Source organism: Enoplosus armatus, chromosome 4 (assembly GCF_043641665.1).
Source record: "Enoplosus armatus isolate fEnoArm2 chromosome 4, fEnoArm2.hap1, whole genome shotgun sequence".
NCBI lineage: Eukaryota > Metazoa > Chordata > Actinopteri > Centrarchiformes > Enoplosidae > Enoplosus > Enoplosus armatus.
Window position 1 is genome coordinate 19,794,278 of NC_092183.1, and position 27,924 is coordinate 19,822,201.

The 27,924-nt window shown below is 42.7% G+C and overlaps 1 protein-coding gene across 1 annotated transcript; it reads left to right on the forward strand.

Moving 5' to 3' along the window:
* Nucleotides 1-234: 234 nt before the first annotated feature.
* On the forward strand, nucleotides 235-27,892 carry gapvd1 (GTPase activating protein and VPS9 domains 1). Its single transcript, XM_070904323.1, has 30 exons — nucleotides 235-332; nucleotides 5,888-6,106; nucleotides 6,839-7,106; nucleotides 7,219-7,791; nucleotides 7,884-7,967; nucleotides 8,061-8,195; nucleotides 8,954-9,146; nucleotides 9,697-9,777; nucleotides 10,052-10,075; nucleotides 11,335-11,492; nucleotides 11,836-11,965; nucleotides 12,345-12,470; nucleotides 12,582-12,755; nucleotides 15,114-15,251; nucleotides 16,493-16,627; nucleotides 17,277-17,396; nucleotides 17,743-17,820; nucleotides 18,620-18,966; nucleotides 19,128-19,215; nucleotides 20,023-20,055; nucleotides 20,701-20,772; nucleotides 20,881-21,009; nucleotides 21,104-21,230; nucleotides 21,373-21,485; nucleotides 22,379-22,538; nucleotides 22,704-22,891; nucleotides 23,361-23,574; nucleotides 24,196-24,268; nucleotides 24,382-24,579; nucleotides 24,870-27,892. The coding sequence occupies exons 2-30, from the start codon at nucleotides 5,922-5,924 to the stop codon at nucleotides 25,008-25,010; spliced, it is 4,485 nt and encodes a 1,494-aa protein (XP_070760424.1). The 5' UTR covers nucleotides 235-332; nucleotides 5,888-5,921; the 3' UTR covers nucleotides 25,011-27,892.
* Nucleotides 27,893-27,924: the final 32 nt, after the last annotated feature.

Below are 27,924 nucleotides of genomic sequence, written 5' to 3' on the forward strand. Positions count from 1 at the left end.
AGAAAATCACAAAGGATAGAGTTTATGTATTTTAAACAGCTGTGAGATTTGTTTCTAGCTGCAACCAAACTCTGATACTGTATTACAGAAACAACATGATGTGGAGCAGGCCTGTTTTCTACATTAGTGTGAAAGCGCCCTTTAACACGCCTTTGCGCATGCGGGTTGCGCAGGTCTCCTCGTGATGACAGCAAATGACAGCACTGTTCGCTCCTGCAGAAGCCAGTGTGAGACGGCTAACCGCCAACAAACAATTCCTCTGGTTCGAGAAATCTCATGATCAGCTGTGTTTAGAGAAACTGTGAACAACCAGTACAGGTCAATTACGTTTGGTAAGTCGCTGAATTTATGATAGCATGTTTTGTCGGTCACATTTGGTTACTCAGGAGCTTGCAGCCTAAAGCTAAGCTAACGTAGCTAACTAGCTTATCTTTAGCGTACCCTGCTTGACTAGCAAGCGGCAGTAGAGTTTAACTTGGTTAACGTTAGCAAGCTACTGCTAGGTTAGCCGGTTCGCTGTCTGTACTCCTTCTCCCAATCAGAGCAAACACAAGTCCGTCTTGCCTGGTACCAGTGTAACACCTGGGTGTCATGGGTTGTGTCAGTTTCCTTCATGGGGTTTAGCCGACACAACGTACGTTATGTGGTGTGTTTTATATGATTCTCATCTCGTCTAATGGTAATCAAAGCCAAGTTAACCTAGCTAGCGGTAGCAGACTTTAACTTAACCTAACCCATCTCGGTTGGTTGGCTTCCTGTCTAAATCTCGGTTGGCTAGCATACCATCAAAGCAAGGACGCTATAAACTTGCAACTTGACGTTAGCAGCACAGTAAAATGTTTTCCCCCACCCACCCATGGAGCCTGTGAAGGCAACGTCTCAAGTTGTAGCCTAATAACATAACCATTCAGACAAAGTGTTCGTAACATTAAGGCTTGTAAGGCTGTGGGATATAATAGCATACTGTCATTAAACATCATAAATGTTTGAACACTGGATGTTACCATTAACTCTTTGTGGCATAGAAGTACCGTAATTTACTCCCCTTTTTGTCCAGTATCAGTGTAGTAATCAGTCTTAGAGCAAAATAAGTCATTGAGGTTATTCTTTAAAGTCTTTTTATGAAGTTATAATGCTAAACCTATTCAAGTTACCACTTGTCTCTGTTTTATGTAGTCAAATTGAGTACTTTCATTTTTACTGTTTGTCAGCACCGAAGGCTCAGTGAACTTGTAACTTAAAGCTTGAATGATGAACAATAATGGATTACAACCCAAATAAACAGTCATTACCTTCCACTCTGACGAAACCCGCCGTCATGGTGTACTGGTCCTGAATTATCCAAGGTCTGTATCTGCTCACCACAAAAGGTTTTTTTGAACAGTTTTACCCAGTGCCCACTGCCACATTACACAGCAGATCGTGCCTTTACATTATAACTAAAGAAGTCAGTTTCAGTAACTCACTTCGTTGTACGATTAAGTCTTACTAAATCATACTTAATCATAATCCGATTGAGGATCAGTCGACAGGACTTTCTTTCCCTGTAGTGGTGACTACAGAATTGCCTGGAAATGGGGTCACTCTACTTTATGGTTTGAGAGTGGAGTGACTTTTAAGTTCAAGTGTGACCAAGGGATCACACGCTTTTGGCTTTGTAACTGGATTTATCATAATTCCTAGGCTCATTCATTGCTTAGTCAGAAGTAGGTTCATCTTTCCTCGGGATGCACAAAAGTTTTGCAGTTAACCAGCAACAGCGATGGGCATTTCAGTTGATACAGATGACGTTAATATTCAACACAACCGTCTGTCTCCTTTCTTCTAGTGGCGTATACCTGATGCTTGGTTTACATGTGTTTCAGTCACTGCGTCATTAGTTCCTAATTCTATATATAACTATCATGTAAGTTAAGATATTGAGCTGCAGAGCTGGTGATGTGTGTGTATCTGTGTGTTTGCTTCACTTTGTCATGACAGCTGCTGCACATCTGTAGGATTTTTATTTTGGGTAAAATGTTTGTGCCTTCATATTTCACACTGAAAGTCCAGTGTTTTCATAATCGCAAGGCTGAACTTGCACCTCTTCCCCAGTTGACAAGGTCTACCCTGACTAATTGTAGGAAATTGCACACAGCAGACAGAGTGACAATCCCTGTGGTAAACTGGGCTAAGTTTCATGAGTCGTAACATTAAACTTCAGCACAGGTAGGCAGTATTCTATGTTGGTGGTAAATACTGTTTATCCATGGAGCTTCCATATAACACCCTGTGATTAACTATATATCCAAGCTGATAACAATAACAGACAGTGGAGTTTATTCAGGAATCCCAGCTTTAACACTGTTTTCTCAACCCAATATGGAGGAGCCACATGAAACCAGTCTTATCGGCCCTTCCTACTGTATTTGTTGTAGAAACATGGATTCAGGAAGACTCCTGAATTGGGACACGGCTTATGTGTGCGTTGAGTGTTTTTCTCTTTTTGCCACCACCACAGCTTCTTGTGTCAGAGCCGGCGGACGTTGTCAAACATTCCTTTGGGGCAGTGGTGACCTTAAGGTTAGAGAAGTGGGCTTGTGTGCAGGCGATCACTTCTTCCATCCCCAGACTGGCAGGATAAATCTGGATGGCGATAGTGAAAGAGTAGTGCTAGTCCCTCCCTCACCTTCCCCAACTAACCAACCCTGACAATCTGACCAAATACTCAATGCCAACTTTCATTTCGTGACAGTTTTCGATAATCGATGATGTTGTACTCGAAAACTATTGAGGTTCAGAACCCAGCCCGAGTGGTGGGAAAGGTGGCTCGTAAACCTCATGTACTCAGTGTACAGTATTTGCTTGCTGAGCAGTGTAAGAAACGATCTGAAAGGGAAGTGTGAAGAGGATGTTGGCTCAGAACTATGAATACCTTTAGTAGAGAGTGAAATCCTTTGAATGTCTATAAAAAGCACTTTGTTCCATTGGTCTGTGTGTGTGTGTGTGTGTGTGTGTGTGTAAGATGATGTTGTGGGAGGAGAGGACTGTGTTCCCAATACCTTTACTCTGGTGCCGTGATATTTACTTCAGTTTTGTTTGTAGTGTCGTTTTGTACATCACATTTCAAAAATAATTTCAATCTTTTTCACTAGATAATGTAACTGGTTGGGCTTGCCCTGACATTTGAAATCCTCTGTTTTGTCTTTGCCCTGCCTTTCGTCTCTTATGCTACCTTATTGTTCTAATTATGGGACTTAAACAGATGCTGTGTTGGGTTCAACGATTGGTCCTCTTGTCACTCATGTTAACAGTATCCAGTGGCTGTCCTGCCACAACTACGGCCATTTTCACACAGCTCAGAAGGTTGCAGATGATGCCGTCCCTCACACTGTCTGTTGTTTGGTTTCTCTTCTGCTTTGGAGTTCCTCAGTGCTCTCCATGACTGACTCACCAGGTAGCTTTATGCAGCGGATTGTATTGGAGCTGACGGGCACAGGAGGCCATGACAAATGGCAGTTAACCTCCCTGCTTGCCACTTAATAGCCTAGTTGCTTTTTCACTTCCTTGCAAGTATGTGAGGAATGTGCTTATTCAAGAACATGAGCGTATACATGGAAGTGCACCGTGAGAGTACACGTCAGCCAGTTAGGCTACCTGTCAATTCATTCAGATGTAAAATAGAAACCAAAGAAAAATGTGCCTCTTATTTGCCTTTTATATATCCCGATCTATGAATCTAGAATGGTCCTGAATGTGGATCAGTTTACAACTTTAGTGCGGCCCTCTTCTGTAAGTTTTCAAGTAATACAGAACCTGAGTTGTTACTGTTCTCTCCTGAGATACTTCAGTCAGATGGTATTAGTTAGAGTGCATTGCTAGTGCTAATAGAAAGAGCAGATTAAAACATTTGGGGTGAAATAATACTCAACTAAGAAACAAATGCCAGAGTGTTTTCTGATGGTTAGCTTAATTGTTTCAGTCATATTTGAAGCAAAAATGCCAACATTTCACTGTTTCCTGCCTTTTAAATGTGAATATTTGCTGGTTTTGTTATCCTTCTGGTAGTAAACTAAATAGTTTTGGGGTTTTGGAATGTTGGTAGGACCAAAAAGCAGTGTGAAGACTTTACCTTGGGCTCCAGGAAATTGTGATGGACATTTTTCACAGACATTTTCTAGACTGAACAACTCGATTAATTGAAAATAATCTACAGATTATTAGATAATGAATAATTGTTAGTTGCAGCCCGAGTTAAAACCCACCTCACATGAACTTAAAAGCAGGTCTAATTTCCACGTTGGGCAACAGCTAATAGTTATGTTGGTAACTTTAATTTAAGTCCCCTATTTAGTATTAATACAATATAAACATATACTTGTTTAATGTAATGAATAGTGTATGACATGCTATAATGTAGTCGAACGCAGGTATAAGGACATTTTAAAGTTTTTATTAATGTACAGTATTTATCACCAATTATAACCCCTCCTATGAAGACATATTTTATATTATTACAACTGTGATTTAGTATATTTTCATGTCTGTTTTTTCACAGCCTCCACTTATGGGTGCTCACAGGAGGAGTTGTAGTTGTTGACAAATGCTTTAATAAATGCTTACAACTACATTATAGTGTAGTGTTTATTAAATATTTATATACTGCTTATAAATGCTAAATAAGGGGACTTAAAGTAAGGTATTGCAGTTATATTTATGAGCAATTCAGATTATTTTCTTTTAATAGTTGCTCAGTATTTAAAATATCAAAAATAATACCAAGTGCCATCACAAGTAAACATGAAATAATTCAATTCATAATGATGTGCAATTTTGAAACCAACACGTTTTAAGAACTAGCAAATGTTTTATATTTTTACTGATAAATGACTGAAGGATTAATTGCTCCAGAGTTTGTCATGTCATTTTCTTTTGGAGCAGCTGTGCCTTTATGAAGAATTTCTTGGAAAGCACTATAAATATGCATTTTTCTCTCCAAATAAAATAACAAACTGAAAGTTTATTTGTATTAAAGTAGTATTTAACTTAAATTGGTCTTTAAACTTGACCTGTTTTTTACAAAAATTATGACAATCTATCACAGTAATTGGAGATCAGTAATCACTGTTTATTCTTAGTTTGCCAAGGGAATTCAATGTAGAGCTTATCATTATGTGTTTAAATCTGCATAACCAATTTGATTTGTCAGGCATATCAGCTCTAATGTTGTGGTTGTCTGTTAGCTTGCGAGCAACGACACTGCCTTGCAGTCATTCCCACTCTGAGGCAGTTTTCTCCAGTCTAGTCTCATTCTCCTCCCAGAGCCAAACTCCACAGTTAAATCTGTGCTTGCTATGTTTGCAACCAGCCACAAAGAAGCTTTTGTGTAAAGGATTCACCAAGAAATCATTCAAATTTCATGCACTCAGCTTGGTTTGTATGTCTTGGCTGTGTATATGTGGAAAAGGGAGAGTGATTTGCATATTCTGCTATGTAGCGTCTCCTGAAGCTTGTGAAAGAGCATGCTTCTGCTGTTGTTGTTGGGCCAGTGTGTGAAGCACATGGAATGCAAATGACTTCCCTTGCATGATGCGAGCATCGTGTGTGAGCTAGCCTTCAGCCAGACTTTTACAGAAAAGGGAACCGTTTCCTGCCTCTCCTCTAAATACGTTTTATAAATGCAGCGTAACTCAAATAACGAATACTGATAGTATTTGCAGAAAAACGAAATTAAGGATGTGGTAAATTAAACTACTATATAGTAAATGTATAGTAAAAGCAAATGAAGTTCAGACTACTAGCTTTCTTGGGTTCATTGGAGTGTTTGTTTGGCTTTTGTTTAGCTTCTGTTCCATACATTCACCTTGTTTACCTGTTTCCATGACATCTTGTCCCTTTTGTGCTCCAGCCATTTCCCTCTCTGCCTGTGTGAGCTGGTGAAGATGGTGAAGCCAGACATCCACACTCTGGCCCACCACCTGAAGCAGGAGCGGCTGTACGTGGCATCAGAGAAGCAGCTGATCCAGAGGCTCAACAGTGATGTGCTGAAGACGGCCGAGAGGCTGTACCGGGCCGCATGGATCGCCAAGCAGCAGAGGATCAACCTTGATCGCCTCATTCTCACTAGGTCAGACCTACCGTCATGAATAGCTATCAAAGGAATAGTTCGACCTTTTGGGAAATATGCTTATTTGCTTTCTTTTCAAAAGTGAGATGAGATGATGGATGTGCATTAGGTACAGAGCCAGGAGGTGGTTAGTCTAGCTTTGCATAAAGATTGGAGTCGGGGGGGCTAACAGCTAGCCTGGCTCTCTCTAAGGTTTAAAAATATGTCTATCAGCACCTCTGAAACTCACTCATTAAAACAAAACTTGTTTGTCTGATCTTTACTGAAACAGAAATGTAAAAATGACAATTTGTGGTTTACAGGGGATGTATTTTTGTAACTTGTGGTACTTGTGGTCAACAGAAAGCAGTTATGAATGCATGACAGAGAGCAAGATACAGTATGTTGTCAGGAAATGATTAAAACACTGCTAAATGCAGATATTTTCCTTAATTTGGGGGTTTTTCAGGACAAGTTCAAATGCTAAAGCATGTTTTATATTTGAGGAAGTGGTGAGCATTTTCTCAGTGTAAATACTGGGATATACGAGTGGATATATGATAGTCAGAACTAGGTTGGACAATCGTCTACCATGTAGAAATAGCTGGGATATATTCTTTTAGACCCACTGCGTTTGTAGGTGGGGTGAGATCTGGTTGTCATGGTGACAAGGTATCACAGTATATAATGATAGTAGTTGTTGTAGAGATTTTATTTGACAGATATTAGTAATGAAACAACTCTAATCTACAGTGCGGAGGCTTCTCCAGCTGAATGCTGCCAACATGCCAAAATGCTGGAAGACACACAGTTTGTCGACGGCTACAAGACTCTGGGCTTCCAGGAGACGATCTATGGCGAGTTCTTGGCCAGGTTGAGGGAGAACCCCAGACTGGTGGCATCCTGTCTGGTGGCAGGAGAGAGGCTGAGCCAGGAGCACACCCAGGGGGTCATCCATGCAGTCTTCACCTCACTTTATGGCAACTGTATCATGCAGGAGGATGAGAGCTACCTGCTACAGGTTAGGGCCCCTCCCTGTCTCTAGTGTTACACATTTGCAAAACAATGTAACAGTCTCTGAGTAAGACGAGATGTTTTTATCTGCTGCAACTTTCTTTCTTGCCAACTCCCAGGTGTTGCGGTACCTGGTAGAGTTCGAGCTGAAGGAGAGTGACAACCCTCGTCGCCTACTGCGACGGGGAACCTGTGCCTTCAGCATCCTGTTCAAGCTCTTCTCAGAGGGCCTGTACTCAGCCAAGCTCTTCCTTACTGCCACCCTCCATGAACCCATTATGCAGCTGCTGGTTGAAGATGAAGACCACCTGGAGACCGACCCAGCCAAGGTGACGGAGCGCCTCACTCCGGCCCAGCAGGAGCGCTTCGGAGAGAAGGGCTCCGATGGCTACAAACAGAGGGTGCAGGCAGCTGTAGAGGCCAATGAAGCCAAGCTGGTAGCTCTGGTCAACAAGTTTATCGGTTACCTGAAGCAGAACACCTACTGCTTTCCGCACAGCCTGCGCTGGATCGTGTCGCAGATGTACAAGACTTTGTCATGTGTGGAGCGTCTTGAGGTGGGCGAGGTGCGCACCATGTGTACAGACCTGCTGCTGACCTGCTTCATCTGCCCAGCTATAGTTAACCCAGAACAGTATGGTATCATCTCAGACGCCCCCATCAATGAAGTGGCCCGCTTCAATCTAATGCAGGTCAGTGGCACAGCATGTATTCTGTTTACACATCATACATGCGGCGATCATTCCACAGCATAGGCTGCTATTGCATATTTTTTGTTATACAGGTGGGGCAGCTTTTGCAGCAGTTGGCCATGGCTGATGATGATGCAGACCCAAGGCGGAAAAGCAGTTTGTCCAAATTCGATAAGGTGTGTGAACCATTGTGAAGTTCTATTTATACCATCCTAAGAAAAACATACTTCTCTTTGCACTAATTTGCTTTTCTTCGTCTCTGTATGCAGAGTTGTGTAGCTGCCTTTCTGGATGTGGTGATTGGAGGAAGAGCAGTCGAGACCCCACCCATGTCCTCAATGAACCTTCTCGAAGGCCTCAGTAGGACTGCGGTCTATATTTCGCACAATCAGCTGCTGGTGCTGGTAGGCTCTTTTGCAATTGATATCAAAGCATATTGAAATCATAGCATAGTTAGTTAATTTTTCAGACATAGTATTGTTGAGCAAACATCTTGCACATGTCCTCCAGTCAGTGTTAATGGTTTTCTTGTGACCAACTGCCATTGGAGCTTTTCTTTGGCCTATGTGTCACCATTATTCCCCTTACCCTTTTGTCACATTATGTCATCATGTTACCAGCAGTTCAATCATGACTATGTAGGTCACGTTTAAAAAAAAAAAAAGGGAACAACACAAGTGAGTCATTTTACTTGAATGCTGATAGCAGTATGTGAAAGCTTTAATAAACGTGTGACAAACTTGTCAAGGCAACCTACGTATTGTTGCAGACACAGCAGAAATGTGGCAAGAGGGCAGACTTATGCATCAACTTACCTCATGACCTTAGTGTGACCTCAGCGTACGGTTTACAGTATGTATTAATACATTACGACGTTTACGTCAGGCAGCCTTTTGGTTTATTTGTGTATGAAAGCTGTGTGTGGCTTTTGTGGTGTTGTCCTTTTCCTCCATTCATCACAAAACACCTTTTGTCAGTCAACTCTACTAAAGCTACGTGTAGTCCCGCATTCTGCACCAGCGACAGTTTAGATTCACATAGAACATGTCTTTGGCAAGTGTAAACATGTGGTCTTACACCCTTCCTGAGAATAACTGTCTGACTTCCAAGCATTGATTCATAGTGAGGGTCTTAAGAATAACGTCTTCCACTTCCTGCGTAGGTGGATTTTGTGCGGCGTGTGATGGCAGGGGACCACCTTCGGGAGGAGGAGCACATGGCTCTGGAGACCCTGCTTGCCAACGTGCCCCAGTCGCGAACCGTGAAGAGCAACAGTCTGGAGCTTACTCCCTCCAACACCCCCCAGCTCTCCCCAGCCACCACTCCTGCCAACAAGAAGAACAGGCTCCCCATAGGTACCTATCTCTGCAGCCTCTAAGCCTCTGTCTCCCTGCCACTCTGGTTTTTAGAATACATGCTTTGATGTGCTCAATATGATGCGACCTCAACAACTGGAATATAGAAGTGAAATATTTTTTCTAATGAGAAGCAAAATAAAGAAGTAAGAGTTGAGTGGTGATGGCTAGTGAAAGGCCTGTGTTTTATAGGAAGCTAATGAGCTTCTTCTCAGCTTGTTATAAAGGTAATTAGCATGGCCTGGATTGAGGCTCAATTACAGAAATGACAACCAATTAAATTACCAAATATAAATGAACTCATTTTAATTGGAATGGATGGAAAAGATGCATAGACTACCTTCATTAGCATTCTCAAGACAAATGATGCTGTAGCAACACCCCCATAATTAGAAATGAACTACTTGCTTCTCTGAAATGCAACGTTGACACACACAATCTTGACTTGATACTTGAAATACTTTAAAATTCTGAGATGTACTCTGTATTCTTTCTCCAACTCCCTACCTTGTCCTTCTCCTTTCCTCCTGTGCTGCCAATGAATGACCAGGACAACACTTAGCCGCTATAACATCCTGGGACCCCACAACCACCACTCTGTCTGCTCACATTCCATTAGTAACCCCTTTTGGTGGGTAGCCTGTCAGTCGTGTTGGAGCTGGAGAGAGAACGTAACCCATGTTGTTTCACCCAGTTGCGTGTTAGATTAACACTCATCTAGTCCATGCTCCTAGCTCCTCAGTAACCTCCCTGCCTCGCCACTTTTACCTAGCACCGCTGCTGTCCATGTGCTTTCCCACCATGCTTGCTTTGCCTTGCTCAGTGCTTTGGCTCATTATTAGAGCAAAGATGTTTTATTCTCATTTTGTTTTCTAAGTTTTCCCCTTTTTTGCTTCCTCATTCAGCGGAATATGGCTTTTCATTACCAGGTAGAGTGGGGAAAAATCTATCTTCCACCTTTCCTCCTTCTGGTCTGTGCCTGAGTTGTGGTCAAAATAAAGGAGACACGAGTCAGTATTGGCTCTTTATGTTTGTGAATTAACTAGAGGATGTATAGGGTTTCAGATGTCTTTTAAAAATGATCCACTGAGATAATGTGTCGATGTTGAAGAGTGTGTGGTATCTTTTCACGTTCTTCAAAATGTCAGTTCCTTTCATAAAAACACTTGTATTGAGAAGGAAACACGACCCAGGATGAGTGTAATGTGGTCGCATGTCTGGATTTTATTTATGGAACTCTCTTGAGATGATTTGAGAAGTGAGAACCAGGCACAGTACCTGTACTTAGTTGTTCTTTGTAATTTTTTGAACTGTATCCAGTGGATGGAGCTAAAGAATCAATGCGCTACAGCCACAAAAACATGTGGCTGAAATATGTCAGACTCGTCTGTAGAGTGGTATGAATGTCATGTTTCGTTATGTCAGGCCTGCCATTTTAGTCTCAGAAACATTGTGGAAGCAGGTCAGTTTGTATTTCAACATGGCACAGAGTACCATGTTTCAGCACGGGTCACACCGAATGATATCAAGAGTGAATGTTTTATAAGTTCTATAACTAGCCTTTCTAAAATAATTTTGTTCAAATAATGTGGCAGATCGTGTCTTTTTGTTCTTTAGAGACATTGTGAGCAAAGCTGTCAAAGCTTTTTGTGTTTATCGGTTTTCAGCTTGACCAGTGAGCAGTGGGAATGCCATTTTCAGATTTCAAAAACATTAATTTCATGCTAAAGCTCAGCCTTTATTATTGTTTACTAACTACTGTCTAACATCTAGAAGTGAGAGAGAAACTCGTCTGTAATGTCACATCATTGTATAGCCACGCACCAACGTTCAGCGGGTAATTTTGACATTTTCTTTGTGAAACTGATAAAGCCAATGTAACTTGTAGCTTATAGCGTGGAAGTAAAAGTTATTAGCGGCCAAAGTAATTAAGTTCTAATCGTAGTAATAGCAGTTACAGGCAACACATTGGTGTGACAAACCAGATGAGAGTCTTGGTTCTGTAGTTTCAAGCTTTGGGCTAGAGCTGTTCATTTTCACAAATGCTGTTTGGTTGTTTGGTGAAACATGAATACCTGAATGTATTGCCTAAATCCATTTAACATATGCGGTTATTTAGTGTCCTCTGAATGTTACAATCCGAAAATAACAGTGGTTCCCTACTAATTCCCTCCAAACGGCCAACCAGCAGCTGCTCGCAGCCGCAGCCGTACCAACATCGCCCAGGAGGGGGAGGCAGAGGCCAGCTCCCAAGAATCCCTGCAGGAGCTGATGCCAGAGGAGGTGCTAGTGATTTCACTAGGAACTGGTCCCCAGACTGTCCCTGGGATGATGTCAGAGAATGAGGTAATGTGATTTGAATTAATGTACTCATTTGCAGGAGAGATGATAATGGGATACATTCAATGTCATATTTTTTTCTGTCATGGGGGGTAAGACTTAGAGTCAGTCGTCATGCATTTTAGTAGTGTAGTTATATGGTGCTTTGTGTGTGCTTGCAATGTTATGTAATTGATAAGAAACCTTGTATCTCATGTAAAACTAACCCTGATCCACATTTACTGTCTCCCACCATCTTTGAATGATTTAATGCCTCTGGCAAGAATGACTCATGGCAAAGCAAGTTTGCAACCAAACACAAGTGATATTTTTTTTTACGCCTGCGCTTCCTCTCTCCACTGCTCTCTAGGTTTTGAACTTGCAGATGGCTGATGGGGCCCAGGGGGATGGCCATGCTGATGATACTAAGCTGCACGGTAAACCAGACAAAACCTTGCGCTTCTCCCTCTGCAGTGACAACTTGGAAGGCATCTCAGAGGGTCAGTCTGCAGTCTGAAGACACATGAAGTGAAAACATAACAAAAAAACAAATTGCTGCTATTACTAATTGCTTTTTCTTTTATAATTTTGGAGTAAAATCTGATTACTAGTATTAATTAAGTATTAAACTGTTTTTGTTTTTGGTTTGGGGCAAGCGCAATGTTGTGATTATAAATTGGTCTCCATCTGCTTTTTTGACGTTGTCACATAGTTATATGGACACAAACAAACAAAAAAAGAGAATGATACAACTTTTACATTTCTAACATACATTTTTAAAGGTCATAAGAGGTCTCTGACCTAACAGCTGGCTGGATTACTGACTGACCCTATTACCTTGCCTATTACCTGTGTTTATTTATTCATTGTTTTCCTCAGGTCCATCCAATCGTTCTAACTCTGTGTCATCTCTGGACCTGGAGGGAGAGTCTGTTTCTGAGCTGGGAGCCGGACCATCAGGGAGCAACGGGGTGGAGGCTCTACAGCTGTTGGAGCATGAACAGGGTATGTGTGTGTGTTTCTAAAAAGTTGAGTTGAAAGCATAGATATATATTTTTCAGATACAGCAATTTTCTGAACAGATATTCAGTCTAAGGTACTGTATGTCTCCTTCAGCCACCACTCAGGACAACCTGGACGACAAACTGCGCAAGTTTGAGATCAGAGACATGATGGGTCTGACAGATGACCGGGACATCTCTGAGACCGTCAGCGAAACCTGGAGCACTGATGTGCTTGGCAGCGACTTTGACCCAAACATGGATGAAGATCGGCTGCAGGAGATAGCAGGTGGGGCATGGCTTTGTTACCTGTATTTGGAGACTTTCACCCCCTGCAGCAGTAAGCTGATTGAGCTGCACAGCCTTTGTGATCATTGCACATTTTATGAGATGAATTTGCTGCACAGGGGGACCTTTTCGCTGACTGCCGATTAAGTAGATTCAGGGAAATGTCATCACCTTGTGGTATGTGCGTGAAATAGCATCAAAAGGCAGGTCTTCAGTTCAGCTCAGGTTGTAGAAAGAAATGTGCCACATGTAATATGGCACTGCTTATAGCCCTAGTTATACATTTATAACTAGTTTTAGTAATACAATATATGTCAGTATTTATGCTTTTACAATTTAAGAAAAAATGCTGAATCACTGTTGGTAATATTTGTGTTTTGATTCTGAAGTTTGAGGAGGAAGCAAAACTTACCAATTTCACACTGTGTGTCTGTTTTCATTTACTGCCACTGACTCTTATATTTTACTGAATATGCAGTTATCCTCTTATTGACAGAATACACCTGAGAAGTGGAAGCATTTGATGAAAATGGAAACTAGATTTTTCTATGTGTCTCTGGAAGTATACCCTGATGTTAGCTTGCATTATCACAGTGGCAGTAGCTAATAAGTACATGCATAATCATAATATGCTGATATATAAGATAAACGTCAATAGATAGTGGAGGGCAAGTTCAGCCTCTGCACTCTGTTGAGCCAAAACTATGACTGTAAGACGCAGGTTGTAAAGATAACGGGTTCCTCCAATGTGAAAGCAGCTGTAGAGAGAATATTTGAGTCTTCGTGTTTTTCAGGCCCCCATCTTCCAGTCTCCTGTCTCAGTCTTTTTCGTCACAGCCTTCCCCCTGCCCATCCCTCTCTCTATCCCTCTCTCTCTGACATTCACTCAGTCCCCGCAGTCTTATTGACCTTGGTTCCTTCTCATTTGCATCCACCATTTTTCATTCTTCGGAATATGGCGTTGGGGGACTTTTCCATCATTAAGTGAATTTACAGCGATTTCCTTATGTGTTTTCTCCAAGGGATTGGGTTATGAGATGCACATTAAATATCCATTAATACCTCATTATCCCACTGATAAGATTACCATGATAATGAGGCAGAAATTCTAATTGTTTCACTTCTTGTTGTGCCACTCATTTAATCATCCACCTGAAAGACAAGTACTCTGCGCCCCTACCTTGAAGACTGTAAACACGGACAGCGGGATAAAGCTCTCCCACCGCCAATGAGAGCCCTGCCCCCGCCAACATCAGTACACACTGTTGCCTGGGCGCTGGCATGCATGCGTGCTCATGCTGTGCGTGTGCCATGAAGTGGAAGCATGACATACCAGGGGGCGCCGCTACCACAGGTCGACTTTTTGGTCTTGAGCCTTGGCCACTGACTCCCACTCGCACCTGCTAGCTCTTTTCCCCCTCCTCCGCATTCTTCCGCCTTGTTAAGCCACGGCTTCTCAAATGGAGATGGAGGGACACCGTGCTGAGGTCTTTGTGGGAGGGTGGGCGAAGCGGTAATTTGGTTGTGAGTAATGCTAGGCTTAATCAACAGCTCAAAGTCATGGCCCCGGAGGCTGGGGCAGGGTGAGATATTACCATTAACCTCTGACCTTTGGCACAGTGGTATATGTGCCTGTGGGTCCCAGCATGAAATGCATGCAACCTCCAGCTCTCCCTGTGTCTCTGTATGCAAAGCTCACGGTCTCTGAAGCCCCATCCACACAACACTCAAAGAGGGTTTATCTAGCATTTTTGTTTATCTCAGGCCATTTCACAGTGTTGTCTGAAAGTCAGACCTGAAGGCAAATTGGACAAAACAGGTTTTAACTAAGATGTTACGTGAAATCAATACATTCTGTACCATACAGTGCTGAAACAATTACTTGCTAAATTGATAAGTGGATCGAAAGAAAATTGAATTAGTAGTTTCAGTCATTCATCAAGAAAAAATGCTAAACATTAGCTGGTCGCAGCTCTCATGTGTGGATTTGCTACTTGAAATAGACATTTTTTTTTACTATTTTCTATCATTTTATAGAGTAAATGATTCATTTGCAATTGAAAATTATGTCTTTTCACCAAAGGCATAATTTCTGAAGAGGTATTCCCAAGTTCACATGTGGCTCATATTTAAAGTCTGAATAATTTATTAGAACTAATGACAGAATATGAATCAACACCAGTGCCTTAACAACACATAGAGGCTCTAAAGACAAAAACAGAAAGGTGCCTTCAAGGTGACTTTGCAACTACGAAGGTGACTTCTTGCTGGTCCAACACTTTTCTAGACAAAAAAAAAAGCTGGTTCATGCTGTGGAAGGAGGTTAACTTTTTGACTCTCTCTCTCTCTGTGCTCTCAGGGGCAGCTGCAGAGAACATGCTTGGCAGCCTGCTGTGTCTTCCTGGCTCGGGTTCAATACTGCTGGACCCCTATGGCTCCACCATCTCGGAGACCACGAGCGAGGCCTGGAGCGTGGAGGTCCTTCCCAGCGACTCAGGTAGGGAGCCAGGTTTGTTCTGTTCTTTTGCTTTTGTTATTGTCTTGATTCTCGCACTTCATCTCCATGACAGTCTCAGATGTGCGTATGCATATTTATGTTTGATCCATATAGTGGGGGTTGGGACGCCAGGTGCGGTTGCATGGCATTCCATACCGAAAAATTTGCGCGTGCATCTGTCATCATATTTGTGTGCACTTGCCTGTCTTTCAGGGCAGATCTGCGTGTGCCAGTAAAAGGCAGCTCAGGGTTTCCTTAGAGGGACCACCAGGTGTGTTTGCACCTGTGGTGGAGCAGTGGGGAGAGAAGCACACGGACAGCAGCTGTCCTCAGTCAGTTTGCATGGTGTCAGTTTTTTTTATCCAGCTAGATGTCTTGCATTGTTATGACAATAACCACACAGGGCATCAGTTTACATCAGTTGTGCCATTGTGCCAATCCAAATGTGAATACAATCTTATAAATCATAGATTATATTTTCTTTGTCTGTTCTTGCAAATTGAACGTACAGTCCCAACCTTTTATTAATGAGAGATTATATGCTTAACTCCTCCTTTTGAAACCCAGTGTTTTGTGAAAATCAGTAGAGTGTTTTATTAACAGCGTTAAGTGTTTCTTTGAAAAGCCTGGCCCTTATGTTAATTGAAGTAGTACACCACTTCAATATGTGCAGTGCAGAAATGACATGCATGAGTGTCTTGATTGCTTTTTGTTCCGTTTGCTGCCCCTGTTCTGCTCGGTAATAGCACGATCGGAGGCTTGCTTGGAGTACAGCGCTTGTTTCATGGCTAGGCAGCAGAAAACTACACTCTGAAGAGCACTTCACCAACACATTATTACTAACGAGCATGCAAATGAGTACTGCTGTTAGTATGGAGCCTCTGGGTTCGACCCAACAGCTCCATTGGGTAGCCAAAGAATTGGCCGCACTAGCTTTATGGTTTGGTTTGGCAGTTATAAGACATGATAATGTATGCTTTGTTTGATTTCATGCATATGTGCGCACTTGGTTTCCCAATAATCCAATAATCGTAATGGGGAGGGTGGGGGGGTGGAAAGAGAGAATGACCATCATCTTTAGTAAACTGCCACGAGTAGTGGATTATGAGTTTCTTTTAAATGGTACTTTATCCACACTTCGAGTGAGAAAAGGACACATTCTTTTCTCAGATGTATTTTTTCTAAAGAGAGAATTTTTATATATATATATATATATTTTTCCCTTTTGGGTCCATTTGCAGAAGCCCCGGACCTGAAACAGGAGGAGCGTCTGCAGGAGCTGGAGAGCTGCTCAGGGGTTGGCAGTACCTCCGATGACACCGAGGTCAGAGAGGTCAGCTCAAGACCCAGCACACCGGGCCTCAGTGTTGTCTCAGGTATAACATCTACTTACTCTCTCTGAAACAATCAGTTCTATTTCTGTTTTTGATCCTGTTGTCCCTCTTGTCTTCTATAAATTGGAAAAAGTCATAGATTGACCATCATTGTTGAATTCTGGTTGAGTAAACTAACAAAAACTGCCTGTTTCTCACCCTCCCTGTCTGTCTGTGTAGAGTGGTCATGTTGCTGGGAGGGTTGTTAACCAGTGTAGTAGGGTCGGTGTGACTTTTTCTGTATGTCAAGGGCTATTGCTGGTTGTCTTTTCTGTGGGCTCAGGTGGACATGTCATGTTGACATGCATGAAGTAGTATCCTAGATTAAGAAGCCAGCGGGGCTGTTCCTCGCTCAGCTCACAGGAAAACGTCCCACGGGATCCGGCCGATGGATAGTCTGCATCTGATGATCACTCTTATCTGTGTCTTTCCCCAAACCCATGGGAGCTTACGCGACCAATTTAGAGTTCCCAGTGGGTTCCCATCTGAGAGAGATCCGTGCAGTATAGTCTAAAGAGAAAAATATCCTCTTTTGTTTGAGAGACATTGAACATACAGGCTTGGTTTTTTGACTACTGCCAAGGATTTTACTGTATCGAGTTACTTTTGTCCTGAATGTCAACGCTGTGTTGTTGTTTATTTCCTGCTGCAGGTATCAGTGCAACCTCGGAAGACATCCCCAATAAGATCGAGGACCTGCGGTCAGAGTGCAGCTCAGACTTCGGAGGGAAGGACTCTGTGACCAGTCCAGATGGGGAGGAGTCAGGCCACGGTAGGAGAGTGTCACATCCCCGCTAGGCTAGCTAAGCCATCAGTCCAGTGTCTATCTGGCCTCAACAGCATCAGCCAGAGCTATCAATCCCTGTCACTTTCACAGCTGCCACCCAGCTAAATCACTGTCTTAGTTCTCAACAGTTGTAATTGTTACTTAAAGTTATAGTGTAGAGTTAATTATTTTTTGGAAGCTTGGTTTGGGAATCCCATTTGGAAGCCCAGCTATTATCTTTTTAACTTAATGTTCTAAACAGTTTTTTAAAATAACAGTAATGTGCATTTGTGATCTGTGGTTAATTTAGTAAATGCTCTTAATAGTCTGGTATCCTCTTGTGTTTTTACAGGAGCACACCATCTGACATCTCCCCCCTCACAGACCGATTCCTTACTGGCCATGTTCGATCCCCTCTCCTCTGGTGAAGGTAATTTGCACTCCCAGAATGCTCTACAGCCAATCAGAGCTAGAAATGAGTATCATTAAATCCCTACCCTAATGTCACAGGCTCACAGAACAGCTTGAGCTCTGTGAAATTAACCGAAGGAGCGCCTGTGCCCCCTCACACAAGCCTTACCCCAATTACTGGACATGTTATAAGTGCAAGTGAAATGTCATTTCATTTGGCCCATTTAGTATCCCAAATTATTCTTAGAGGTCTTTGTTCCAGTGCGTTTTGTTTGTGGTGCAGGTGGAAATTGCGTGAGAGAGAGAGGAATGGTCGTGGCGGTGCGTCTGTGGCAAGGTGAAGGGATGACAGGTTGAGAGACCTCACCCCAGGCTCTTTGGCACTGTCCCCTTGTCCCACTGTGCTCATGGCACGAGGCTGCCATTGGAAGCTTTTCAGGAGAGAGAGTGTACCCTTGGAACAGGTGGCCTACCTATACCTAGGGCTCATCCCCCACTAACATCTCTCTTTAGCACCCTCCCCCACTTTCGACTGGTTTTATAATGTTTACCAACTACTCTTTTGGAGCAAGTGAGATTTTGCGGTACAGAACACGCTGCCTCTTAGAATTTCATTAGTATATTTAAGTCCTTAAACACAATTAAACACAAACATCTACTTAGGGAAAAAAGTCTTTGTGAAGCTTGTGCAGTGAGCTGGTAAGTAACTTAAAGAGAGAATGTAATGAAAACTGCTCGTACAAAGTGCACAGGGACGTTTAAATATTATCCATTTTCATCTGGAAAACATAATAATTTTCTCCCATGTTTTACCTCAGGCTCCTCCACTGGAACAATAGTGAGACCTAAAGTGCACTACGCCAGGCCCCCTCACCCTCCCCCGGATCCTCCCATCCCTGAAGCCAGTGCCCTGGGGCCGGAGACGCGCCACTCTCTCTTCACGCCCCACTGCCTGGCCCAGGCCGAGCTGGAGCACACCAAACAGCGCCACTCCTTCCCTGACAGGCTGGTCCGCAGCCGCAGCTCTGACATCGTGTGCCCAGGCCGCCGACCCACAAGCGACCCCGGCCTTAACCGGCGGGTAGCAGTTGAAGAGCGTGACCCTGCCGGGGCCTTTGGCTTAGGACCGTCCTCGTCCCCCAGCAAGGACTCCCTGAAAGGAGAGGTAACCAGCTACAGCAGCGCTCTTAGTTATTGCCACAGACAGTTGTCTTTTTGCTTATGCTGAAAATAAAAAGATGGTCTCTTTCGTAGCGAGTTCCAGCTGTTGTGTGTAATCATCTACCTGCTCGTGTCTAAGTGTATCTTGGTCATTTCTATCCAAAGGCTGAGGACAGGAAAGACAGTGACGATGAGAAATCTGATCGCAACAGGCCATGGTGGAAGAAACGTTTTGTGTCAGCCATTCCTAAAGGTGAGAGAACAAAACACTTGGTCATTTTAAGCATGCCCTCTTTTCTGAACTGAAAAATGAACTTTAACACATTTAAAGGTAATCTGTTTGACTGCAGCGCTTCGTTTATTTCTTGTTACAGAAAAAAAGTTCTCTTAATCGCAACTGACAGGAAATATCACACTTTAAAGACCAGAGCGAAAACCAATTTATAATGTGCGAAAGAGAATGATGATCCATGTTGTCCACTCCATTGCTGATGCTCCAGTTGGAAAATCGTGTTTCTTGTTGTTTGAAGTTACTCCAGAGACGTGTCCAGTCCCTTTTCTCTCACGTCTCACTGGCTGCAGATTTATATAGACTTTTCAAAGCTAATCAGTCATCAGAGGAGCTTTAGCTGTGTAGATTGTATGGCTGTAGCCCTCCCAGCAGTGCTGTCAGCCACCGGCTAATGGTCATTAGATAGACCTTTCTGTCATCAGCACTGATAGATGACACATCTCTTGTTGCAGTTCTAATCTACAAGCATCTCTCATACATCTGTCTGGGAAATAATGAGCTCTGCCCACACAGAATGACTGCTTATTACTCTTTTGAGATAATGATGTTTCTTAAGTAAACATTGAATTGATATTCATAAAATGGACGACAGTGTGCACATGGAAAGGAAGGGAGCCGTGAAGCCTAAACCACCGATCTCGCCGCCCAAATCTCTGTCGAGTGCGTTGTGTTTGTCCTGTTGCTCTGCATGGTGACGCACAGTCAGTCGTCCGGCAGAGCGGCAGCCTGTGTGTGAAAGGCCAACCCTGTCTGTTGTGTTCCTCACAGTGCTGTATTGGACGGCTGAGAGTGATGTCCCAGGTAACGCTTCCACGCTGTTGTCATTGAGCTAGCTTTACTGCTGGAGCCAGCGGCTGCGTGCCCATGCTGCTTTGTAGATGTCGCCTTAGAGCTGTAGAGCTGTGATGTGACATGGTGTAGCCTGACTTCCTACGCCCACACTCCTCATCCATGCATCCGTTTTACCACCCTTTTTTTTTTTTTTTTTTTTTTTTTGCTACAGTATGTCACCATTTTACTGTATGGAGAATACAGAATATCAATGTAAATACTCCACCCAATGTCTCCTGTGTGTGTCATCAAATTGTAGACTGTGTCTCTCTTGTTTGTCCTGTTTGCACCTTCGTGTTAATAGGATGAGCACCAGTAGGCTCATCGACTGGACTTTTTTATAATGCGTTACAGTGGACCTTTGTGATATTCTGGTATGAACCAATGGTTTAAATCACCATTTCAATCTTATTTTGCTTTTTTCTCAGTGAAGTTCTACACTAGCCTTTTTTTGGTACTGTGTGATAATACCATACATCCTACATTGAGATTTTCTGTCTCAATACAAACCATGAAAAACCAAAGTGGCTGTCAACGGGTGACTCATGATCAGCTTGTCATCCAGTGAAAGTGTAAGTGGTGTCAGTCCACCAATCACGTGTCTCTCCTCAACAGCTCCGATAGCAGCATTTCGGAAAAGGGACAAGCAGGAGAAAGACGACATTGCCCAGGAGCGCATCCCACAAGGTCTGTCCCGGTCTGGTTTAATCACACTGCTAATCATCTGAACGAGGAACAACATGTAGATGTTAAGTTGGGTTTCATTTTAATGCTTCTTATGTGTTTGTTCATCAGATGACCCATCGCCCAGACAGAGCTCTCAAGCGCAGGCAGCTGAAGACATCCTGGACAAGTACAGGAACATCAAGAGGACCAGCCCGAGTGATGGAGCCACGGGCGGAGCTTCTTACGATGGTGCAGGAGGTCAGGAAAACACCCTCTTGTAAATATGGCTATTGCACACACTTACAGGAGATAAACTGTAATAATAATAAAGTATTTTGTCTATTGTTGGCAGATCTTTGCGTTGAGGACAGCGTGCATGACTCTCCCAGAGAAGACACTCTGCAGAACATTTCCACAGACGATCTCCCAGACTCAGCCAGCCAGACAGCGCAGCAGCACGACTCCAAGTTCTCTTTCAGGTCAGAGATTCACAATCCTGCAGAAACCCTGAAAAACCCAACTTCCTAACAGTCACTCAACGCTTTCTAGTTTTCTTAGCAGATATTGTAATTAATACTCATTGCTGTTTGTTAGATTTTTTTCTTTGTTTGTGTCTTCCAGTGATGCAAAGAAGAAGTTGAGGTTGGCGTTGTGTTCTGCAGACTCAGTGGCTCTGCCCATCATGGCTCCTGCAACCACACGAAATGGGCTGCCTGACCATATGGACTCTGAAGGTAGGCAGTCCTTGTGCATCTATGCTAAATCTCTCTAGTGTTATTACAAGTGCTTGAGTTCACAGTAGCCTGCTCTGTCACTTGCTCTACACTGGAACTGAATAATTATTAGAGCTCATTTTGCTTTCTCTCTCCATGAAAAGAGGGAACATTTTATTTCCAAGCATTTTTCTTTTTGAAGAAAAACAAGCAGTACATCATAAATGCATGCAGTTAGAGCTGGGACTGCATTAGTAGTGACGGATAACTGGTGATCACATACAAACTGATTATGAAGCGAAATTAATTTAACTGATTTTTAGAGTGTATTAATTTAGAGCGGTTGTTAAACTTTTCTGCTAGACTTTAGGTATCTTTGTCACAACCCTCCACAGAGAGAAGGGTACAAGCCCTTGATGTTGGCAAGCATCCAACCTGCTGAAAGTGTCCTTAAGCAAGACACCAAATCTGTACCACCTTCACCTTCTGACTCGCCTTCCAAGGTTTGGGGCAAGGTTGAAAGAGTGGGGGATGTTTGAAAAGAATTCCCATATGGAGTAAAATATCACATTGTTAAACCATCACACATATTAAAAATATCATGTGTCCACACAGATTAATATTGTAATAACATTTTATCAGAAAGCTGCAAGTGTCCTGATGCTGCACAGAATAAACACAAGCCTCTTGAGCTTTCCTCACAGCAGCTCTGCAGGGGACCACCTTCGCATCCTGAAGCAGAATCAAGTGACATCCTGCGAAATGGTCAGCAGTAAAACCATAAGACTCCCATCTTTGTGCCCATCAGTCACACTGTCAAATGGAGGCAGCAGGTTGATCAGATTACAGCAGCCAGCCTTTCCTTTTGCGAGCGGTATTGTCTAATGCTGTCTCCCTGTCGTCCTCTCTCTCAGAGAATGAGATCGTCTGCTTCCTGAAGGTCCAGCTAGCAGAGGCCATCAACCTTCAGGACAAGAACCAGATGGCCCAGATTCAGGAGACCACGCGCTGTGTGAGCCGCTTTGACGCACGCACCTGCAGGAAGCTGCTGGCTGCCATTGCGGAGGATTACAGGTAACTGTGGAGGCCTGGAGGGACGATGTAAGCTCACTGAGGGCACCCCATGGGTCTTTTTCATTTTGTTATCTTTATCTTTGTTCCATGCATAATGTTGTTTTAGGCTTGCACACTCACAGTGGCAGTAATAGAATACACATTTTTGTGTGTCTTTCCTTTTAGAAAGCGGGCACCGTACATAGCTTATCTAACCAGGTGTCGTCAGGGCCTGCAGACCTCTCAGGCCCATCTGGAGAGGCTCCTCCAGAGGGTGCTGAGAGACAAGGAGGTAGCCAACCGCTACTTCACCACTGTCTGTGTTCGGCTCCTCCTTGAACACATGGAGGCCAAGATGCTTGACTTCATTAAAGGTATCTCTACACACATTTTCACATTCAATGTACTTTAACCCTAGCCTAGCATATTGACTTGTCTTTGCTGCTAGCCTCCTGAGCACAAAGTCCTCACCTTCCTGATAACCTATTTTCCATAGGCTATTTTCTGCATGTGGGACAAGATTTACAATGTTTTTCCCCGATATCACCCCTAAAACACAACAAGGAAATAGGTGGTGGTGACCCTTAAATATAAAGGTAGTCTGTCCCACTTAAACTAATATGAAATTACCCCATATATTGACAGACCTATTCGAGATTTTTTCTTTTTTATATTAAATATCAGAATTTATCTCCAAATATTTTATATGCATGTAAGTCTATACTCGGCATCCCTTCCAAGCTCAACTTGGCTCACTTAAAATCAGTCATATTGTCGCGCAGTCGAGGCTTCAGCTATGTTCTGTGCTGGTCTCACATCTGCTGTTTCTCTGCTCCCCTCCAGCGTTCCAGGGTTGCACAGCAGCGGATGACAAGACCGCAGCAGTGGAGGATTTTCTGCGCTACTTGTACGGTGCCATGGCCCGTGATGCCATTTGGCAGTATGCAAGCGAGGACCAGCTGCAGGATGCCCAGATGGCTATCGAGCGCAGCGTTATGAACCGCATCTTCAAACTGGCCTTCTACCCCAACCAGGATGGAGATATTCTCAGAGACCAGTGAGTGGCTGATACGACACCATTGCCACTAGGAACTGCGGGGGGCAGCAGTGCTTTGCTCTGCCTTTTAGAATTGAAAGTAACATCAGTCACAATATTAGATAGACTTTGATACTGCACCTAGGACCTCAGCATAACGCGCAGATGATAGTCTGGGGTCTGAAATGTCATCTTGGTTTTGTCCAGGTGTAAAAGTTCCCTTACTTCTACATCACTTCAGAATGAGACTCTCCACGTCTTCATATTTGAGTGCAGTGAAATGCCTTCATGCTGTAGCTAAAATAATTCTGGTCAGGTCTGTTTTATTGAGCAACAACATATAAATATCTGGAAGTAAGATTTGAAAGTTTTACCCCCATAATTGTCTTTGTAGGCAAGTAATTTGAAGTCACACGTTCAGAATATGCTGATGTGTAACGATACAGTTTAACTGCTTCTTTGTATAGCTAGTTTCAGCTAATTATAGCAGATGTTAGCTGCTACATTTACTCGGAAGCCGGGTAGTTTAATTTATGAATTTTCTTTTAAAGAGTTGAAGCCACTTAATCAATCATAAAAAACTGCACTGTTGTTGGATTGGCGTCTCTGGTGTCGTACACTGAGTTGTTCTGTCACTCACAGGCTTTTCCATGAACATATCCAGCGGCTCTCAAAAGTTGTGACGGCCAATCATAAGGCTCTTCAAGTCCCAGAGGTATCTTCTTGGTGACATTTTTTTTCATCACTTCAATGCATTCATGGAGAAGTGTTCGTCATTGTTTGAGTTGTTGTTTTTTTTTTGTTTTTTTTTTATTTTTCTGGTTGCAGGTTTACCTGAAGGAGGCCCCCTGGCCCTCTGCACAGTCTGAGATCAGGACCATCAATGCATACAAGACGCCACGAGACAAAGTCCAGTGTATACTGCGCATGTGTTCCACCATCATGAACCTCCTCAGTCTGGCCAATGAAGACTCTGTCCCAGGAGCGGATGATTTTGTCCCTGTGCTCGTTTTTGTCCTCATAAGGGTAAGTCTGTCCTTACTTCATTCTTCTTGACAACCACAGTCAGTACTATTTTTAAACAAACTCTTCAATTTCCAATGATTTGTACCTTCAGAATTGACTTTTTATAAATGAATAATCATCAGAATTGTTACCCCCAAATACACCACTGTAGCTATAAGGTACCATGAAGACTGCTATCTGCTAACCTGTGTGGATATATTTTCCATATTTATGATTGTAATCTGTACGGCGTTGCGTGAGATTCTTTCACCGGCTAATGTGGGCCCATCCCCACATCTCCTCCCCTCCAGGCAAACCCGCCCTGCCTGCTGTCCACCGTTCAGTACATCAATAATTTCTATGCCAGCCGGCTGAGTGGGGAGGAGTGCTATTGGTGGATGCAGTTCACCGCGGCGCTGGAATTCATTAAGACCATCGACGATCGCAAGTGAAGCAGAACAGCCACCTGTATGGGCAGACTGCGGGGGAAGGAGCCGGGAGACTGGGAGACTTCCCAACCAACTGCTCCCTCTGCACAGCTTATAAAACCTGGCCCTCAGCCTGCTCTTTATTTGTATAGCTTGTACATAGCCAGAGACGTTGAAAGATTACAAAATATATATTACTGTACGTATGTGGACAAATCCAGGTTTTAGCCGTTGTGAAAAAAAAACGGCAATGGGGAAAAATTGGCAAGATGTTAACTTTGAACCTGATTTGGATTTTTCCTTATCTTTTTGTCTCTTCGGTAATGTTTCACTTTCGGGGTCTGTATTAGGAATTGTATATATACACAATTATCAATATGACATTAAATCAACCTAAAAGATAATCCTATATAAAGGGACCAGACTTCCTTGATGTGATCACCCCCCCACCCCCCACCCCCCCAGAGTGAGAGGGAAGGGCTTCCAATTATATTACAATATAATGTTCATTAAATGCATTGTAACGTGGGGATTACTGTTAGATGGGATTTAGTGACTCTTAAACACTGAGATCAATTCACACATAACCATACGACTCATACGGTTAAACAGTAGGGCAGCTTATTTCATGAATTGTTTACTTCATCTTATTCCCAAAAACAAGTGTGTCAGTGAGAATTTGGACATAAGGGCCCACATATTTATATGAAATAAAATGTATTTATTTCTGTAATTCTATTTAATGCTTTGTTTATCTCATTTTTAACAAAAAAAAAATGCAAATGCATATCATGCCCATTAAAGATGTCTGAGGCAAGTGGTGTTGCTATAATAAACTTGCTAGAAAAGCTTGAGTTAGGAAGGCACCTTAGCGACGAGTAGCCCATAGGTGGGGATGCTGGGCGATTAAGATACAGGGTCGACTCATGCACAGAGTAGTGGTGGCATTTATGGAAATATTGAAAATAGTGCCTTTGATTTGAGGCGCTCTGTACAGGTAGTTCTTTTTGACTATTTTTCTTTTTAACCCAGCATAGGCATTATCCCCATCCTACCCTCCCCCCACACACACACACTCCAATGGGCCAACCACGTCTCAATGAGAAACTTTTGTCCAGCCGTCGCTGAAGGAACATGGGCGTCACTGATTGTCATGGCTCAGTCCCTTTAATGCACTTGAGTTTGAACAAATATCCCCTTTTTGGTATTCTAGATCCTACCTCAGAGTTGGAAACCAATGAGCCTGATGTCAGTCTGTATACAGTAACTGTCCTGCATTGGTTGACAACTGAGTACTGGATCATTTTTTTGCACTGGTAAAAAAAAAAAACAAAAGAAAAAAAAGAAAAAATTGTAAAACAGTGAGGGGAAGGTAGGAAATGTTGGATATCGAGCTGCTGTGATGCTTGTTGTGGTCACATCACCCTTAATTAACACAAGCCTTTGTTAGTGAACAAAGACGTTTTAGTTTCTAATCTTATACCTGAGATGCCACAAGTGTCCGCATGGGCCGACTAGTGAACTATTGGATATTAGCTCTCTACCTCCTCATAAGTTTAAGAAAGGGACTCGTGTTTATGTGCACTTATATTTCTTTCTTTCTTCTTTTTTTTCCAATTTGGCGTGCTGTGATATCCCAGTGTCATTGTATGTTTCCAATTATATTACAAGCATGTCTTTAATTATCCAGAAATGACTAAAAAATCCTCTTCTCTTGAAATCCTCTGCTTCATTTTTGTGCACAGACGTGTATTATAGTTTTGGATGATCCATTTCTTTTCACGGTAAATGACCCGACAGCACAATACACGGTAGGATAGAAGAGCAAATAATCAACACTATTGACTTGTTACTGACTTGCAGTTTATGCTAAAGTGGTTGGTGTAGTACATGAGTGTGGTTTTTATCTAGTGAGTGTGTGTGAGATGATTGTGTGATTGCTTGACCCTCTGCCTCCTCTTGCATGAAGTCATTGGATGGTCTGTACATTCTCTATCATGATAAACAGTAGGACAGGATTAGGATCTGCCACAGGCCAGTAATTGAACCTGCAAGAGGATGCAAAGCTTCTCTTTGTGTCCGTGATATTTGCATATCAGAACTCAATGATTTATTTTGCACAAAACAGATGTGTTTTCCTGAGCAAATTGACAGGGAGCAGTGCATTCTGAAATGTCATTACTTCTGGCCTTTACGGTCGTTTATCATAAACACATTATGATTAAAATAATATTTGAGTAGCGAAGTTAAGCACCTGACTGTTACTCTTTCAAGCTGATGCACAGCCACATTTATGGGCGGCATCACAAATGCATTTTTATATCCGTCAACGGTTGCACGTGCACCGGATTTGTATGTGTCTTTATGTGCAGTATACTTCCTTGCAGAGTCTGTGTAATCAATTTGATGAGAAAACCATGCACTGGAAAATCAGGTTGCAGGTTGCATCTATACTAATTAGGTTTATGTGATGTCACTTTAATTGGAAATACATACTCCACAAATCTGATGAAATTATTTGGACCTGGCTTATGTTTCCTCACAAACGCAGCAGCTACAGACGACCCCAGTGAAGTACTGATCAAAACACCACATTATTTTCACAAACATACGCAAGACTGTGATAGCAACTGCAATTTTAGCTCTGATTGTATGCAAACCACTGGACAGTGGTGTCGAGTGAACAGACCACAGAGTTGGTCCGTTCACTTCAAAGCTTTACTGCTCTGCTCCCTGTGCAATTGAGTTGAAAAGGCTGAGCAGAGAGAAAAAAAAAAAAAGGTTTTACATCTTACATCTAATTTTACATTTAATTGTAAGCTTGCACAATTATGACAGGCGGGAAAAGCCGGTTTGTCTTTACTGTGATTAATGCATTATGTAATTCTTTAAAAACAATAAAAGAAGCAGAAGTTTTTTTTTTTCTTCTTCTTTTCTT

Excerpts from the sequence above, each read along its gene's own strand:
- gapvd1 (XM_070904323.1), top strand. The coding sequence starts at position 5,922 with ATGGTGAAGCCAGACATCCACACTCTGGCCCACCACCTGAAGCAGGAG. Across the intron at positions 18,967-19,127 it reads AGGACTCCCTGAAAGGAGAG|GCTGAGGACAGGAAAGACAG; the intron begins GTAACCAGCTAC and ends TTCTATCCAAAG. Across the intron at positions 19,216-20,022 it reads TGTGTCAGCCATTCCTAAAG|TGCTGTATTGGACGGCTGAG; the intron begins GTGAGAGAACAA and ends TGTTCCTCACAG.